Source organism: Haliotis asinina, chromosome 16 (assembly GCF_037392515.1).
Source record: "Haliotis asinina isolate JCU_RB_2024 chromosome 16, JCU_Hal_asi_v2, whole genome shotgun sequence".
Taxonomy (NCBI): domain Eukaryota; kingdom Metazoa; phylum Mollusca; class Gastropoda; order Lepetellida; family Haliotidae; genus Haliotis; species Haliotis asinina.
The window spans coordinates 39,902,164-39,917,051 of NC_090295.1; the positions used below are offsets into that span (position 1 = coordinate 39,902,164).

At 38.1% G+C, this 14,888-nt stretch overlaps 1 protein-coding gene across 1 annotated transcript; it reads left to right on the forward strand.

Moving 5' to 3' along the window:
• Positions 1 to 3,187: 3,187 nt before the first annotated feature.
• Positions 3,188 to 13,257, forward strand: LOC137268955 (eukaryotic translation initiation factor 5A-1-like). Its single transcript, XM_067803580.1, has 5 exons — positions 3,188 to 3,275; positions 9,426 to 9,606; positions 10,286 to 10,390; positions 11,598 to 11,729; positions 12,747 to 13,257. Exons 2-5 carry the CDS (start codon positions 9,436 to 9,438, stop codon positions 12,813 to 12,815), a joined length of 477 nt encoding a protein of 158 aa, XP_067659681.1. The 5' UTR covers positions 3,188 to 3,275; positions 9,426 to 9,435; the 3' UTR covers positions 12,816 to 13,257.
• The last annotated feature ends 1,631 nt before the right edge of the window (positions 13,258 to 14,888 follow it).

A 14,888-nucleotide genomic window follows, 5' to 3' on the forward strand; every position in this document is an offset into this window, starting at 1 on the left:
AAATGTGCTTAATTTCTTATTAAAAGTTTGAATATATATTTTCCAAAAAATATTTAAACTTGTTTAACTGCACCATGATATGATGGCCAGGTCCAGTTTCCCACGGTGTGCATGTCTGTATGTATATCTTCGTTTAGGTAAATGCAATTTATGGTTGCTGTGGGGGCAGGAAACAAACATACAAAGGTAGTTCAACAGACCGCATCCGCATGGTGCTTTGCGTTTTCCGACTAAATTACTTTTAGGCGCGTTGTATCTTCATTCTGCGAGACGATCCACAATAATGTATAGCATTGCGCACGCATTCGCCAGAAAATAAACACACGCATTGCAAGGCGTTTTTACGTGTATTAAGAAACACTCATATCTTCAAATGTTTTACTGATATTTTGAATGAAAATTGACATATAATAAACTGGAGGTATCTCAAACAGAGATAATTATAGATATCTTCAATACAATTCATGAGAACAGAGGTAACTATAGATATCTTCAATACAATTCATGAAACCCGTGAATGTCCCGGGGTAGAATAGGCCTGCAGTAACCCATGCTTGCCATAAAAGGCGACTATGCTTGTCGTAAAAGGCGACTAATAGGATCAGGTGGTCAGACTCGCTGACTTGGTTGACACATGTCATCGGTTCCCAGTTGCGCAGATCGATGCTCATGTTGTTGATCACTGGACTGTCTGGTCCAGACTCGATTATTTACAGACCGCCGCCATACAGCTGGAGTATTGCTGAGTGCGGCGTAAAACTAAACTCACTCACTCACAGTTCATGATATCGCGAAATGAATTAAGAATATGCTGAGACATATTCATGATGTCTTGAAAATGGAGATATCAATAATTGATTTAAAGACATCTTCAAAAATACTACTGATGTCTTTAATTCGATTTTAGATATTAGTAATAGCAAGAACCCAAGATACCTAAATCGATTTTCAGATATCTCTAATTGAATTGAATATATCTGCAATATATTAGTGGATGTATGTATATTCAAGATATCTTGAATTCATTTCTAATGCAGTTATGTTTACTATGATCATAGCTGTTTCATTGATATCTTAAACCCACTTAAAGATATCACGAAACATGTTCTTGATAAATGTTCTTGACATGTTCTTCTCTAAAACGTTTTGAAATATCAGTGCAGGTAATTCTATTTGGGATATGAGAAATAAAGTGTAAGATATTTTCACTTATCCGATATCTCTTAAACATTACTGATATAATCAAATAGAATAGATATCTTCAAAGGAATTGAAGATATCTTAAATTCCTCAGTGAATGTGAAAGCGGCTTGTCAAACTCACGCATACGAAACATATATGTGATATTTATCGATATTATATATACGATAAGGTCGATATGCCATACGTATTTCAATAACACGAATGCGATACGATTCGAATCCCAACAGAGTATTAAAAAGTAATTAATATTTCTTCACATCTACATCAGTAAAGAATACGAAGACACCCGTAACATCAGTGATTCCTCTTTATTTACTCTGTTAGATAGTATATACTGGCGTCTCCTATTCTCTCGGTACTTACGGATATCGGCAGAAAAAATAATACAAACAGTTCTTTTCGTATGTATACTTGTTGTTTTTAAATGAAGAGATTCTCCCTCTAATATCTGCATCTATCAACTGCTTGATAGGTGTATTATCGCACATGAGCTCGATCAGTCGATGAAAAACGTGGTCGTCCGTCGCTGACTTTTCGAGGCGTCTCCCATTCTCGCGGCATAACGAGAAAGTAACGTTATTAGGTGTAAGGAAGGGGAATCTTATCGGAAAGGGCGGGGAAAAGTTACGATTTTTCCAAGTTGGTTACATCTCACGCATACTCGTTACACTGCAAAATTGTGATAATTCACAGACTTGGGCCACTTCCTAGTTACCGATCAATGATGTAAACAACCGCTAAGGATCACGCATCAGCGATCTCGGCAGAAAACGTGTTTACCGCGAGAATAGGAGACGGCCCTATAGTTATTCAAACACTGCACGAGGAAGAAAATAAGTGTTCTGTTTTCTTTGGTATCAAACTAAATTTAAAAATACAAATTATTTGTTTTCACATTGCTGAGTTTGAATCCATAGCACAGGTCGCACTGCAAGTATAAGCAACGTTAGACATCTCGGTCATTAAAAGGTTGTTTTACCACTAATGCGATTCTGTATGCATAAAGTCAATTATTGTAATGTACATACGACAGCGCTACTATGCAAAACGACGCAATATACAATAGATGGGCAATGCTATGGAAAATGTGCAGCTGTTGTCGATTTGATCTGTTGCGATTAATATGGTATAGTAGTAAGGCTAACGTCTACAGATTAAGTCTTTCAAGGGCATTTAGAAGTGAAATACATAACAATGAAGATTTTTATGGATATCAACTTCTTTATATGAGAACACAACGTTTCGGAGTTAATGCTTACTCCTTCATCACCTTGTATACAGATTAGTCTGTTTGCAGTGAAAACATACCGAAAAATTTCACTTTTAACAAAATAGTGAATCGAATAAAGTGAAATTAAGATTACGAGTCTTCATAATTCTACCTCGCCTACTGAACGTTTAAATCTTAGAATTTCAATCGTCTTAGGAGGTAAGCTGTTTAACAAACGGTCATAGTTTCAAATCTCTTTTTTGTATTACAAGGGGGTATGGACATTAAACGAAACACCGTTTGCCTAGGTTAACGTTCATTTGTTTTACTCTTTCAACTCCTTCGCTTACCCCCTTGGAGTTATCATCGACAACAGCAAAACGAGCATCAGCTGTCAAAATTACATCTGACACAACTTTCTACTTACATTCGGAATACAATCTTCTCCCTCCAGTCCGCATGCGCAGCTACGAAGTTCCAACTCAGAAAACTAAGCCAGTCCGTACCCACTTTATTCCAAGTACAAGGGTTTATTTAATACAAAATGTGAAGATACTTAATTCGTATATTTATGCAAATATGTTTTGTATTTGTATCTTTCTGATGTGTCTGCAGATCTGCTGATGTAAGGCAAATTCCTGAAAAAGGCAATAAAGTGGCACTGGTCTTTTCTTCTTAAGCTATATAGGATGTAAGTGGCGGCGGAAAAGGCCGAGTAGGTCCGAGTTATTTGGAAATAATAAAAGGGAGACCACTTTGACAGTACGTGGTGCAATTGTTCGACCCCTCTACCGCGGAATTGGATTAGTTTGTTATGCGCATGCCCAATTCATCCCTTTTACTTGAACGGCCATCCCAACACGTGAGTTTACACTTAGTTGTTTTAAATATATCTAAATAATAGAATAATTGACGACGAGAGACTGTTATTTCAGGACAAGAGACACGGTTCTTTTCTCCTTCTAAATAACTGCGCTTCAGATCACTGTATACTCTTGACGCAGTTGATTTGGACTGAAAATACTACATGGGCCATACGTTAGATATGTGTTCACACATGGTGTGTACCAGTATGGCTTTGACTTCGCCGGGTTATAATTTGTAAATAATAATGAACTCGGAGTAGGGGTTACAGGTTCGTGTATTTGTATTAATGAAGTTAAATCGCGTGGAGTTCTCATAGTGCCCCGTGATGCGAGGGACACAGTTTTCAAATTACTTCTTCCACGCAGAGTCTCCTTTCCAGCAGTTGGTGACGAAGAACTTCCGGCGAATGTGTGAGGACACTATGAATTTTTGACAGAAAACAGATACAGCCGTAATTAGATCTACATTCTTGGCTTCTATTCTGTCGTTTCCTTTCTAAAGCAAAAGTGACTGAGATCGATATTTCAATGTATATGAACTCTAAACAAAAAGTATCGGAACACCCTAAAATTTCATAGTCCTATGTAAAATTGAACTTGGTTTGGTTTATTTGGAACCGGTTATTTGGTGAAATCCTCTTTTGCTTGCCGGACAGTTGTTTATTTAAGTAAGAGGGTTATGAGGCATGGGCGACTGGGTTTGTTTGTTTAACTAATCCCACAGGGCCTTCAGAATTATTGTGAATGATTTTTGGTCAGTTGTTACGGACAACAAAATCGCTTGTGTCACATGAATGAACGTCAAAAATGGCAATGGTAAGAGAACAAGAAATACAAACACCAGGTCAGATGGCCAGTGAGACACACTAGACAGTTTGTTTCAAAAATTAAAAACATATGGGAGTATCATACATATGAAAAAACAAGATTAAAAAAGTGTTAATGGGCTGGTAGCTTATAAAGTTATATACACCGATACATATGGCTAACTATAGCGACAAGTGGATGAACAGTATTTCCTGTTTATAAGGGGAATGTAGCTTGTTTAGTGTTTGATAACTGGGCACACTATGGATGTAAGATACTAGATTTCTTAAACAAATCATACCAAAGATAGAATAACAAGGACAGCTAACAAAGAAATGGACTTCGTGTTCAAAAGCCTGACTGCTACAGTGATGACAAAGCCTGTCCACAAGTGTTCGCTTATAAGGAGATAATCTACCACTTTCAGGTGTCATAAGGCAAAACTTACCCCAAATCCTCCTGTTTCCCCATCCTAAATAAAATTTATTAATTGATATATACTAGAATTATTAACAAAACCGACCCCAACAATTACTAAGGTCTCACTAAAATAATGAAAAGCCCCACAATTAAGTACATGTACAATATAAAGGGTTGAACCACTTCATGTTACATCTCCATTAGAAAGAATATGGGGGAATGGAAGGAACGCTTTCTGCTAGCTTATGTATGGATTTATCAAACGTGGAAGGTGTTAGCATATTGCGTGTACCTCCTGTCACATGGTAAGGAATATGCATGAGCTCTTGGTACCAGTTACAAATAATTTTGCTTCCATTTTTAGCATCCAGCAAATAATATGGGACTTAAATAGGCATAATACATTAATTATAGTTGCTAAAGTTAGTGGAGAAATACTTGTGTGAAGAAATGTAGGTAGATGGATGAGCTTGTAGATGCCAATGAATGTTCTGAACAATTTGTTGGTGTCATTCTGGAAATTGCTTTTATAGTGATGACAGAACATTATAGATGATCAACTACTGTAAACACTTTTTTTCGCTTAGTGCAGATTTCGAGGAATTGGCAGTTTAGACTACATCACATGGTCAGTTGTTTGCACAATCGGTAATCTAATTCTTTTTACGCTGCATATGCATTAATATGCAAGTACCATAATCACAATAAATTGTTAGAGATATTTTAAGTGAAGTTGTAACATTGGGTATTTGCGGTGAAACAGACAAGAAGGTGTCGAAAAAAACCTGTTACAGTGAAGACATGGCTGTGCATGTGTTACTGCCTTCAGCAACCCATGTGTTCCATAAAAGGAGATGCAAGTATTACAGACTGCCACCGTGTGGCAAGAATATTGCTGAATGCAGCGTAAAACTAAACTCACTCACTGAAGGCCTATGTTCAGTTCCCCATGTTGGTACAGTGCATGGAGCCCATTTCCTGTGTCCCCCTGCTGTGATTATGTTTGAATATTGCTAACAGCAGAGTAAAACCCAACTTGCTCATATTGATTGACTGGAAACATGTGTTAATTCCCTCAGAGATATGTAAGTTAGAAATACATTGCGCTCCCACCATGTATAATGCATGAAAGCACACTTGGTCCTGAACTATGACAGTTGAAGCACAAGGAGGCTTACGTTACAATAGTTCAGGGCAAAAGTGTGCTTTGTAACACTATACATGTGGATAGAGTGAACTGTATTTCTTTTCTAAGATGCCAGATTTAATGCTTAAGTTACTAAGCATAATTTTGATTTTTCTCTCGCAAAAAACAAATGACTGTGTTGGTGACCTAATTTAAGAATCCTCGCACAGGGCTAACCTATGTGCTGTTCTTTTGGCTGATATGTCTGTCCCTACAATGAATGTTATTGAAAAAGCAAATGATAGGGTTTGATGATGGTTTACGTTTGGATTAAATATCTTCTGTAAATTATTTAGTTACATCTGTGATTATGTGGGTCACTATGAACATTGCATCTCTACTATGAACATTTCATCTCTACATCTCTGCTATGAACACATTGCATCTCTACTATGAACATTGCATCTCTTCTATGAACATTGCGAACATTACCAATACCATGTGGTCGAAAAATTGTGAGTTGAACTGTGAGACATTTTATCTGTCTGAAACATAACCGTAGTTTCCACTAGTGATGGTTGCTGAGTGACACTTCTGCAAACCAAGAAAGGGGATGCAAGGGAGCAGTTTAGTGCAGAAGGCTGTACGATTCGATGACAGCTGACATGCATTGTGATGTCAGTTACGTTGTGACATAATGAAAAAGGGTTTTGTTTAGGAGGGGGCAAACTAGAATGGTGCAGTGACGCCAACCCATTGTGACGTAATGGAAAAAGTTCGCATTATTGTCTGATAAAATAGTGTTGGTGCCTTTGATCTTTCACCAAAGCGTCTTAGAATAGCAGATGAACCTGCTCCATGTGTACATTTCTGGTGTCCCCAATTGTGATATTGCTGTTATATTGCTAAAAGCTGTGCAAAACTGTCCTGACTTAATCTTAAGTACAGATAGTTTTACATGATTTGTCTGGTGATACATGCTCAAAGTTGTCTTTGTCAAGGATAATACAAAGTATCGTTTTTCTCATATATTATCTCTCCCCTATTAACAAAGTTGTTTTATTATGAAGGAATAATCTCTGATCCTCAGTGCCAACTTCTTGACAAGACATACGAAGGCCTAGTCAATATGGTACCATTAAACGGTACAGTACAGTACACTACAAAATTCACCACAGGACCCTGATGTTACAAGGATTGATTCCCTCACATGTGTGTGATGCAAGAAGCCCATTTCGGGTGTCGTCTGCTGTGATATTGCTAGAAGTGGTGTAAAACAAAATTCACTCGCTGATGTTACCAAGATCTTTTTTCTCTCCTATTCCCCATTCCCAGTTCACCTCAGCCTCTCATCTCCCCTTCTCTCTCTCTCTCCCCCCACCCCCACCCCCCATACCCCATACCCCCCAAGTCTTTGTGACAAATGTTCCCCAGCAACACATGCTTGTCATAAGACTACATGGAGTCCGTCAGACTTGTTGACTTGGTTTTCATGCCACTGGTTCCCAATTGTGTAAAATGATGCTCATGATATTGATGTGGCATAAAACAAACCTCACTCAATGGTATGCATGTGAAATACATTCTCTCGAATAATGAAAGCTCACAGTTGTCCTCGGGCATGAAAGTATTTGGTTTTGAATGATAAGCATAGTGTCCAAGGGGAAGAGTATGACAGACTGCCCTGAAACCCAGATTAAAGATCATCAAATGTTTTTCTACATTCCCTGAGAGGCTGGTATTTGTGTAGGGCCAACTGTTCTAATGTTAGTGTTCAGCTGTACAGTCCATCTGTATTCTTTGCAGTGGTTCTGGTTTTTGTGCAGGGTGTGTTTTTTAGCAGTATCTGCAGTGAGTGCAGCCTTTGTTTTGTTGCACTGGTTCTAATAAAGTAGCATTCATACTTGTTTATCAGTGTTCATAACAAGTACTCAGATTCAACAGAACCTCATGATATGGTTATTAATGCCGAATGATTCAACTTCATTTCACTGAATTATAAATCTAAGTTATATGATTTCTGCTACCTAATTAATTTATGTGCACACAAATTTTCATGCTATAAAAAGTCCCACAGAAACATTACTTCCTTAACAATAAAAAAACGATACCACAGTTATAGATGTTTGAGGATTTTGGTTGCCTACACCAGATGCAACCTGTCCCTGATGGCAACATGAACCATTTTTGATCTCCCCTGTTGTGATATTGCTATAATGTTGCTAATTGCTGAGACCTGACTCTCAGTATTGTTACATCGCAAAGTTAGAAAAATCCGTATTTTGCATTTCTCACTCCTCTGACAATTTGACCCATGATGATCGAGGTGGAATAAAGGGTTTGTACAGTATTGAAAAACCTGGATTTTGGTTTTTCACTTAGCCTTGAAAAGCCTCCCATGATGATCGAGGTGGAATACAGGGTTCGTACAGTATTGAAAAACCTGGATTTTGGCTTCTCACTTAGCCTTGAAAAGCCTGGACAATCTTTTTTTGCCTGAAAGAACCTTGAAGAAGATGAATTTCAAGTTAACCTATTCAACACCGTAGGCGTGATATTAGTGAAAAACGACCAGGACATCACCAGACACTGCAGTAGGCCTGAATAACCCACCTGGGTGTAGTCGGATCAAAATGATATGCAATTTTAGGAACTTACCCAACATTTGATTCATTTATCAAATCTGTCTCTTTTCATAGTGTTTGAAAACACTTAGTACATTTCAAATGACCATATGTTATCAAATACTGAAAGAAATAAACTGGAGAATAAAATCAACAGCAGAACTCCTAAAAGTTATAACTTGCTATTATGACTCATAACTTACTATTTTCGTCTGTATTGTGTGATCATGTAATGTTAATTTAAGTGACATCTTTGCTTTCATTGCTTCGAGCTTTACCCTTGGACACTATGTTCATGCTAAAAAATATGCATAAAATTTTCTTGTCACAGATCATAACCTAGCATGATACCTCGTCTAAGTTCCTTAACATGCATATAGGTGGTGATTATGGTTATGAGAACAGTATCCATTGCTGTTACCTGGGTGCTGACTAAGGTCAGACGTCTAAATTTGACCAATCAAGGTGGTTAGAGCAGACTGGTGAAAAAATTAGAAACCAGTCTTCATCTAATAAAATCATTTCTTACAGTTGTAAAATACTCGTGGCAAAAGTGCAGTGATATTGTTGATGTTCAGAGATTTTGAATGATACCCGCCATCTACCAAATTACGAATTGCTTTCATGCCATCAAATGAATTGCTCTCATGTTATTGATATATAGTTTCAAAAATAGTGATATTGCATGCTGTTATGTCATGTTACTGAGCGGGATGCCTCTGATAATGGGAAATGCATGACCATACCTATTATTTCATGAATCTTTTTGTGATATTTTTCTGATTGCATAAAAATGAAAATTTAAAAGAAAAAGGGAAGGGATGTCATGACATGTTACAAGTGGAAACAGTCGACCCAAGTCTGCTTCCTTGATGGTTTAAATGGACATATAAATGTGAAAGCCTTCATTTTCATGAAGTTGTAGTCATATCATTTTAACTTTCCAATTTATAACCAGTAGGATTAGACCTTTCAAATCCTGTATGATATGTAATAGTAATAATGATGTAGGAGCTGATATTTTCCTTGATAAACATAAACCTCATCTATGACCTCAGTCAGAGTCTCTTTCGAACTCTGCCATGGCAGGATATCTAACCTGGAAATGGGGCATTATAAATATTCTCGCTGTTAATACTGTAGTGTAACAGCTAGTTTTGTTGTTACAGGGTCACCAAGATGAATGACGCTGCAGATGAAATCTTTGAGCAGGCTTGCAGTGGAGCCTCCAAGACCTACCCCAAGCAGTGCTCAGCCCTGAAGAAAGGTGGCCATGTTCTCCTCAAGCAAAGACCGTGCAAGATTGTTGAAATGTCCACCTCAAAGACCGGCAAACATGGACATGCTAAGGTGGGGTTAAACTTCTAGATGCCACTGAAAGAAGTTTTGTGGACTGAAATTTTCAAATCACGATTATGTATTAGGTTGACATACTTAGTGTTGATAGCAGTGTTCTGAATTGAATTGAGCCCACTCTAATTTTCATTATATGTGGTGGCTATGGAAAGTAGGCCCACACTGAACCATTAGTATTATTTAAATGCATTTTGGTCCTCAAAGTTCTATTGCTTGTATGTAGCAACATATGCTCTCTGTAAAGATCTGGGTTGGAATTGATCTGAAGCAACCCAAAATATTGTCAGGGAATACATTCTTTTGATCAGGTTGATGCTCACAAGCGCAGTTCATAGTGTTGAAGTGTTTTGTGGACGTTCAGTCATATGTTCCATATGTTTTGAATTGGGAAAATTCAAGTGAGTAAACTAACTACATTAGCATTGTCCTCAGCATTTTCCTTCAAGCATATGTGGATAAATTGTGTACCTTCATTCTGAGGTTTTTGTTGAGGCTTAACTGATATTTCATTTGTAAGCATTCCTTTGCTGTGCCCTTGTCACGATGTGGCTGAAATATTGCCAAGGTGACGTTAAACATTAAACCGCTCTTTGAAGTGCAAAAGGGATTCTCCTAGGATAAGAATTGGCATACCGATGTTTTTATAGTGTTGGACTCTGTTTCTCTAATTCAGGTTCACCTTGTGGGATTGGACATCTTCACTGGGAAAAAGTATGAGGATATATGTCCCTCGACTCACAACATGATCGTGCCAACTATATCCAGACTGGACTACCAGGTGGGTGTGACATCAGCAGACCAAACCCTTTTACTAACTGTCTTCGATGACCACAATATTCATGAAGATCCAGGTTAGAACTGATCTTCAGGAACTCAGATGGTTGTAAGAGGTGACTGACAGGATTGCTTGATGGGGCTCACTGACCTGGTTGACAGGTCATCGTGTCCCAGTTTCAATACTGTCTTGTCCCAACTTGATTACTTACAGAGCACCACCATATAGTTAGAACAAACCAAACAACTATAGTAAAATCGAAGTTAATTACAGTCTCAGGGTGAACACGGCTTGAAAAGGCATTGATTTGAAAGTTTATACAATTTGATGGCTTTTGCATGACAGTGTTGCCAAGTTTGTAATGTCAAGTGAAATGTGTCGCTTGGTCTTGCTTTGAACTGATCATTGCTTGGAGAGATGGCCATTTGGCACAGACTGTCTATGGAACCAGTATTTCAAGAAGGTTTGCGTTGTGTCCATGTTTGTGGAAGTGGGTTTCCCCAAAGTGATATTCCCAAGGCTTTCATTCCTAGGAAGAGGCTTACAGTACAAGTCAAGCTCTTAGGTAAAACTGGTTGAAAAATACTGGCGCGCGGGACTAGTCACTTTTCATTTTGGGCAATCAAATAATGGTATATTACTTGTCCGTAGGCTTCTATGTAATTTTGGGTTAAAGTTTCCACCTGCAAATAAACTTGGACTTCATTTCATACCTGCACAAAATGTATGTATTCAATTTCACAATGATAATAAATTAGTTATTGTTTATTTATGTTATTCATCACTTCTTAATAGATAGTCCACTAAATATTAACATCAAATACAATGTTGATTTATTCTTTCCTAATTACGTCATCGTGTTTCTGTCATGAAAATCAGGCCAAGTGGAAAGTCAGTGACAAGTTACTTTCTTGAAGTCTCAAGCCCCGTGGGAAGTGGCTTTTAAAAAAAGTGAACTTCTGTAAAATGTCTTAAAGGAACTTTGTAGCACCATTCATGATTGTATGGAAGGAATTTTGTTGAAATATTCATGAACTGCTATGATTACAAGAGATCACCTATGGGATTGGATGAGCTTGCATTATAAATCCATCTTAAGTCTGGACTACTACAAGCAAGATACCTATGCATACGGACGTCATCATTTGAGCAAAATATTCTTAAGTACCATGTTAAACCCCTTTTCACCTCACTGTGTCTTTTGTTTCAGTGCATAGGGGTAGATGAGGGATTTCTGTCCTTGCTGGATGATAAGGGCGCCATGAGGAATGATCTTCGCCTCCCAGATAATGAAATGGGACAAGATATTCAGAGAAAAGCTGAATTGGGAGATGACTTTGTGGTATGTTTCATGCTTTTGCAGTGGAGAATTAAATTATTCTTGACTTGACGCAACATCTTGTACCCATGATGTGAAGATGGACACAGATAATATCAGCTCCAAGTCAGATTGTAACAACAATGGTGTACAATCATGGGTTGATGGAATGATATATTCTCCTGTAAGGTTTAGACAATACATTTTTCTTTGACTAGGCTGAATCTCTAGTAGTTAATGATAATTATATGAACAAAACACGTCTTAAGTTCTTTTTGAATGTTTCTTAAGTTGAGAAGTGTTTTCCCACCATGCCGAAGACCTGGGTTCGATTCCCCACATGGGTACACAATATGTGGATCCCATGGTGTCCCCCACTGTGATATTGTAGGACCATTTTGCTAAAAGTGGTATAAAACCGAAAACTCTGACACTGTACTGACATGCGTTTATGTTTCTTGTAAAATGTTCAACAATATCACACCTCAACAATAGAATAATGGCCCTGTGCACCCATTTATATACTGGACAAAATAAGTTAGGGATAATGGGATTTTCATGACTGGTATTTTATCAGTGTGTCAGTGAATAAACACATTATACATAATTTAAAACTTTACAAATGTTCCTAACTATTCTTGTCCAGTATGGATGTCTTTCAGCTTTGAGTTATCTGAAGGCGGAACATTTTTCTGCATATCAGACATGTATGGGTAAATGAGACAGTTGGGGACTAATGGTTACAGTGTTCGCTCGTCACGCTGAAGACTGGGGGGTCCTTTCAGGAAGCAACCTTTACTAAGGTTAACCTCAACTCCCAATCTTTTACATTGCACTAAGGTTATCTTAGTGACTTGCGATCACCTTAGTGCTTTGTGAAAGGAGGCCGAAGCCCATTTCTGGTGTCCCCTGCTGTGACATTTGTTTTGAACTCAAACTCACTTGCTCTCTAAAGAAACTTCTCAAAATGACAATCTGTATTCATGCCTTTAAGATGTTGCAGTCAGATATTAACATGTGACTTTTTTCTTGTGATTCAAGGTGACAGTTCAAAAGGCAATGGATGATGAAATAGTCGTTGCAATGAAAGCGATGAAGGGCAACGACTAAATAGAAACAAGGCCATGACATGAATGGTGTGAACTGTGAGAAATCGGAGTACTTCAGTATCATTCTGGACACCCCTAGATTACAAATGTTTCCATCTAGAGGGAGCCTGCAATGCTCCCTTTATTATAAATGTGTAAATTACTGGTCAACCATGAAGAAGAGCCAAACAGTCTGCAGCAGTGTTTCTGTAATGAAGTGATGAAATTGTGACTGTTATATCTCTTTGTTTTCACTTTTCATCCTTTAAGCCTGGTCAGGACATACTCTAATTTATATCGGTAATCGAATCGATGAAAGCTTTAAAATAGTTCTGTGTTACCAATGTTTCATCCTGTTTAAGCTTTTTTGTGTTTTATTATTTCTCTCATCTTGACTCGTGTAATAAAAATCTGTATTCGAACTTGTGAGGAAGCTAATAAATCCGTGGTTGGATTGAACACATTGATTTTCGTTGCTTTTCTTTGTTAAAGGGGCACTGACAGGTTCGTGAGGGAATTGCAAATGGTGACTTTAAAGATAGGCAGGTGTGGACAAGGTTACTGACCATGATAAGAAGGAGTGCACTGTGAGAATTCTTTTTTTGAAAATACAGGTATAACAGCAATAAACTTAACTTTTATAGGGGGATATTTAGTTTAAACATATCGTTTTACTTTCTTGTCAAGTCCATGACATGATGATTTACTGGGGAGTCCAAATGTAGGTCAGTCTCAGGTATCGCCAGGCCGACCTTCAGCTGCCAGAACAGCAGCCTGTCACTGTTCAGTATTTGCCCAGGACAGGAATTGAACGCGTTCTCTGACATGCACATGTCACACCTCAAATCATCATAGAACTAAAACCTATAGCGATTCTCATCATGGCACAGGCTTAAGCCTACTCCTTAAGGCGGCTGTTGACCGGCTGATGTCTGTTACTGCCGTTCGTGTTAAATCTGGATCTAATTATTAAAGACAACACTCCTGCACTACAATGGACGTAGTCTGTTGTACAGACTTTGAAGTATACATATCCAAGGAAGCCCACGCAAGTCTAGAAAATGGGGCAGATCTAGATATCCATAGCTTCCCAATTGCGCAGATCGATGTTCATGCTGTTGATCACTGATATTGTCTGGTCCAGACTCGATTATTTACAGATTATTTACAGACCGCCGCCATATAGCTGGAACATTGCTGAGTGCGGCGTAAAACTAAACTCACTCACTCTTTTATAGGTCTCACAAGTATCAAACGCCTTTGTCATATTTCCGATGTGTGTAGGAGGTATATACACATGCTTTCCGTGGGAGTGCATTGGTTGGTTTCCTGAAGTATACAAAATTATCAGCGCAATCAAATTGGTTAAAGGTCACATGCAACAAAATAATCAAACATAATTAAAACACATTTATCACTTATTCATGACATAATATACACTGCTGCTAAAACCAAATAAACAAAATTATAACCGTACAAACGCGATTCAAAAGTGCAATTTTTGTACTAGGGTTTACTTCCCCCCCCGAAACGAAGCCCGCGGGAGACCGAACCCAGTCATAGCGGGTGGATGTGCACTCAAGTGTAACGAAGGCTTCCGATTGGCCGTTTCATTTGCTGATATGCTGAGGGTTCATTGTGTGTACAGAAAGATGATCTGTTTGATGGGCATTTTAGAAGCATAGCGAGTCACAAGAAAATAAGATTCTTTATGGATAACAACTTCTTTTAGTGTACTTGATGCGTCGTTTCAGTATGGATTCATATACTGTTGTCAAACAAAATCATATACACTAAAAGAAGTCGTTATCCGTGAAGAATGTATATAGAGATGTTGGGTTTTGAAAATACATGTTCTCTGAATTTGCGCTCGATCCAATCAAAAATCATGTCTGTAGAGATGGTAAACTACTGCGTGGCTGGAATCTGTCATTCGTCCAAGTACAAAGCAGGACTTGAAACTGACATGAGTTTGCACCAGTTTCCGTCAGATCCAGTCATCCGAAAAAAATGAATGTAGTTTGTTTGCAACCCACAGACATAAAAACATGTCATGTGTATCACACGTGCTTAATTACATAATGTGGTAGAGACG

What these genes read in the sequence shown, in the direction of transcription:
- LOC137268955 (XM_067803580.1), top strand. Translation starts at nt 9,436, where the DNA reads ATGAATGACGCTGCAGATGAAATCTTTGAGCAGGCTTGCAGTGGAGCC. An exon ending in GCAAACATGGACATGCTAAG is followed by an intron (nt 9,607 to 10,285) that starts GTGGGGTTAAAC and finishes TCTCTAATTCAG; the next exon opens with GTTCACCTTGTGGGATTGGA. An exon ending in AATTGGGAGATGACTTTGTG is followed by an intron (nt 11,730 to 12,746) that starts GTATGTTTCATG and finishes TTGTGATTCAAG; the next exon opens with GTGACAGTTCAAAAGGCAAT.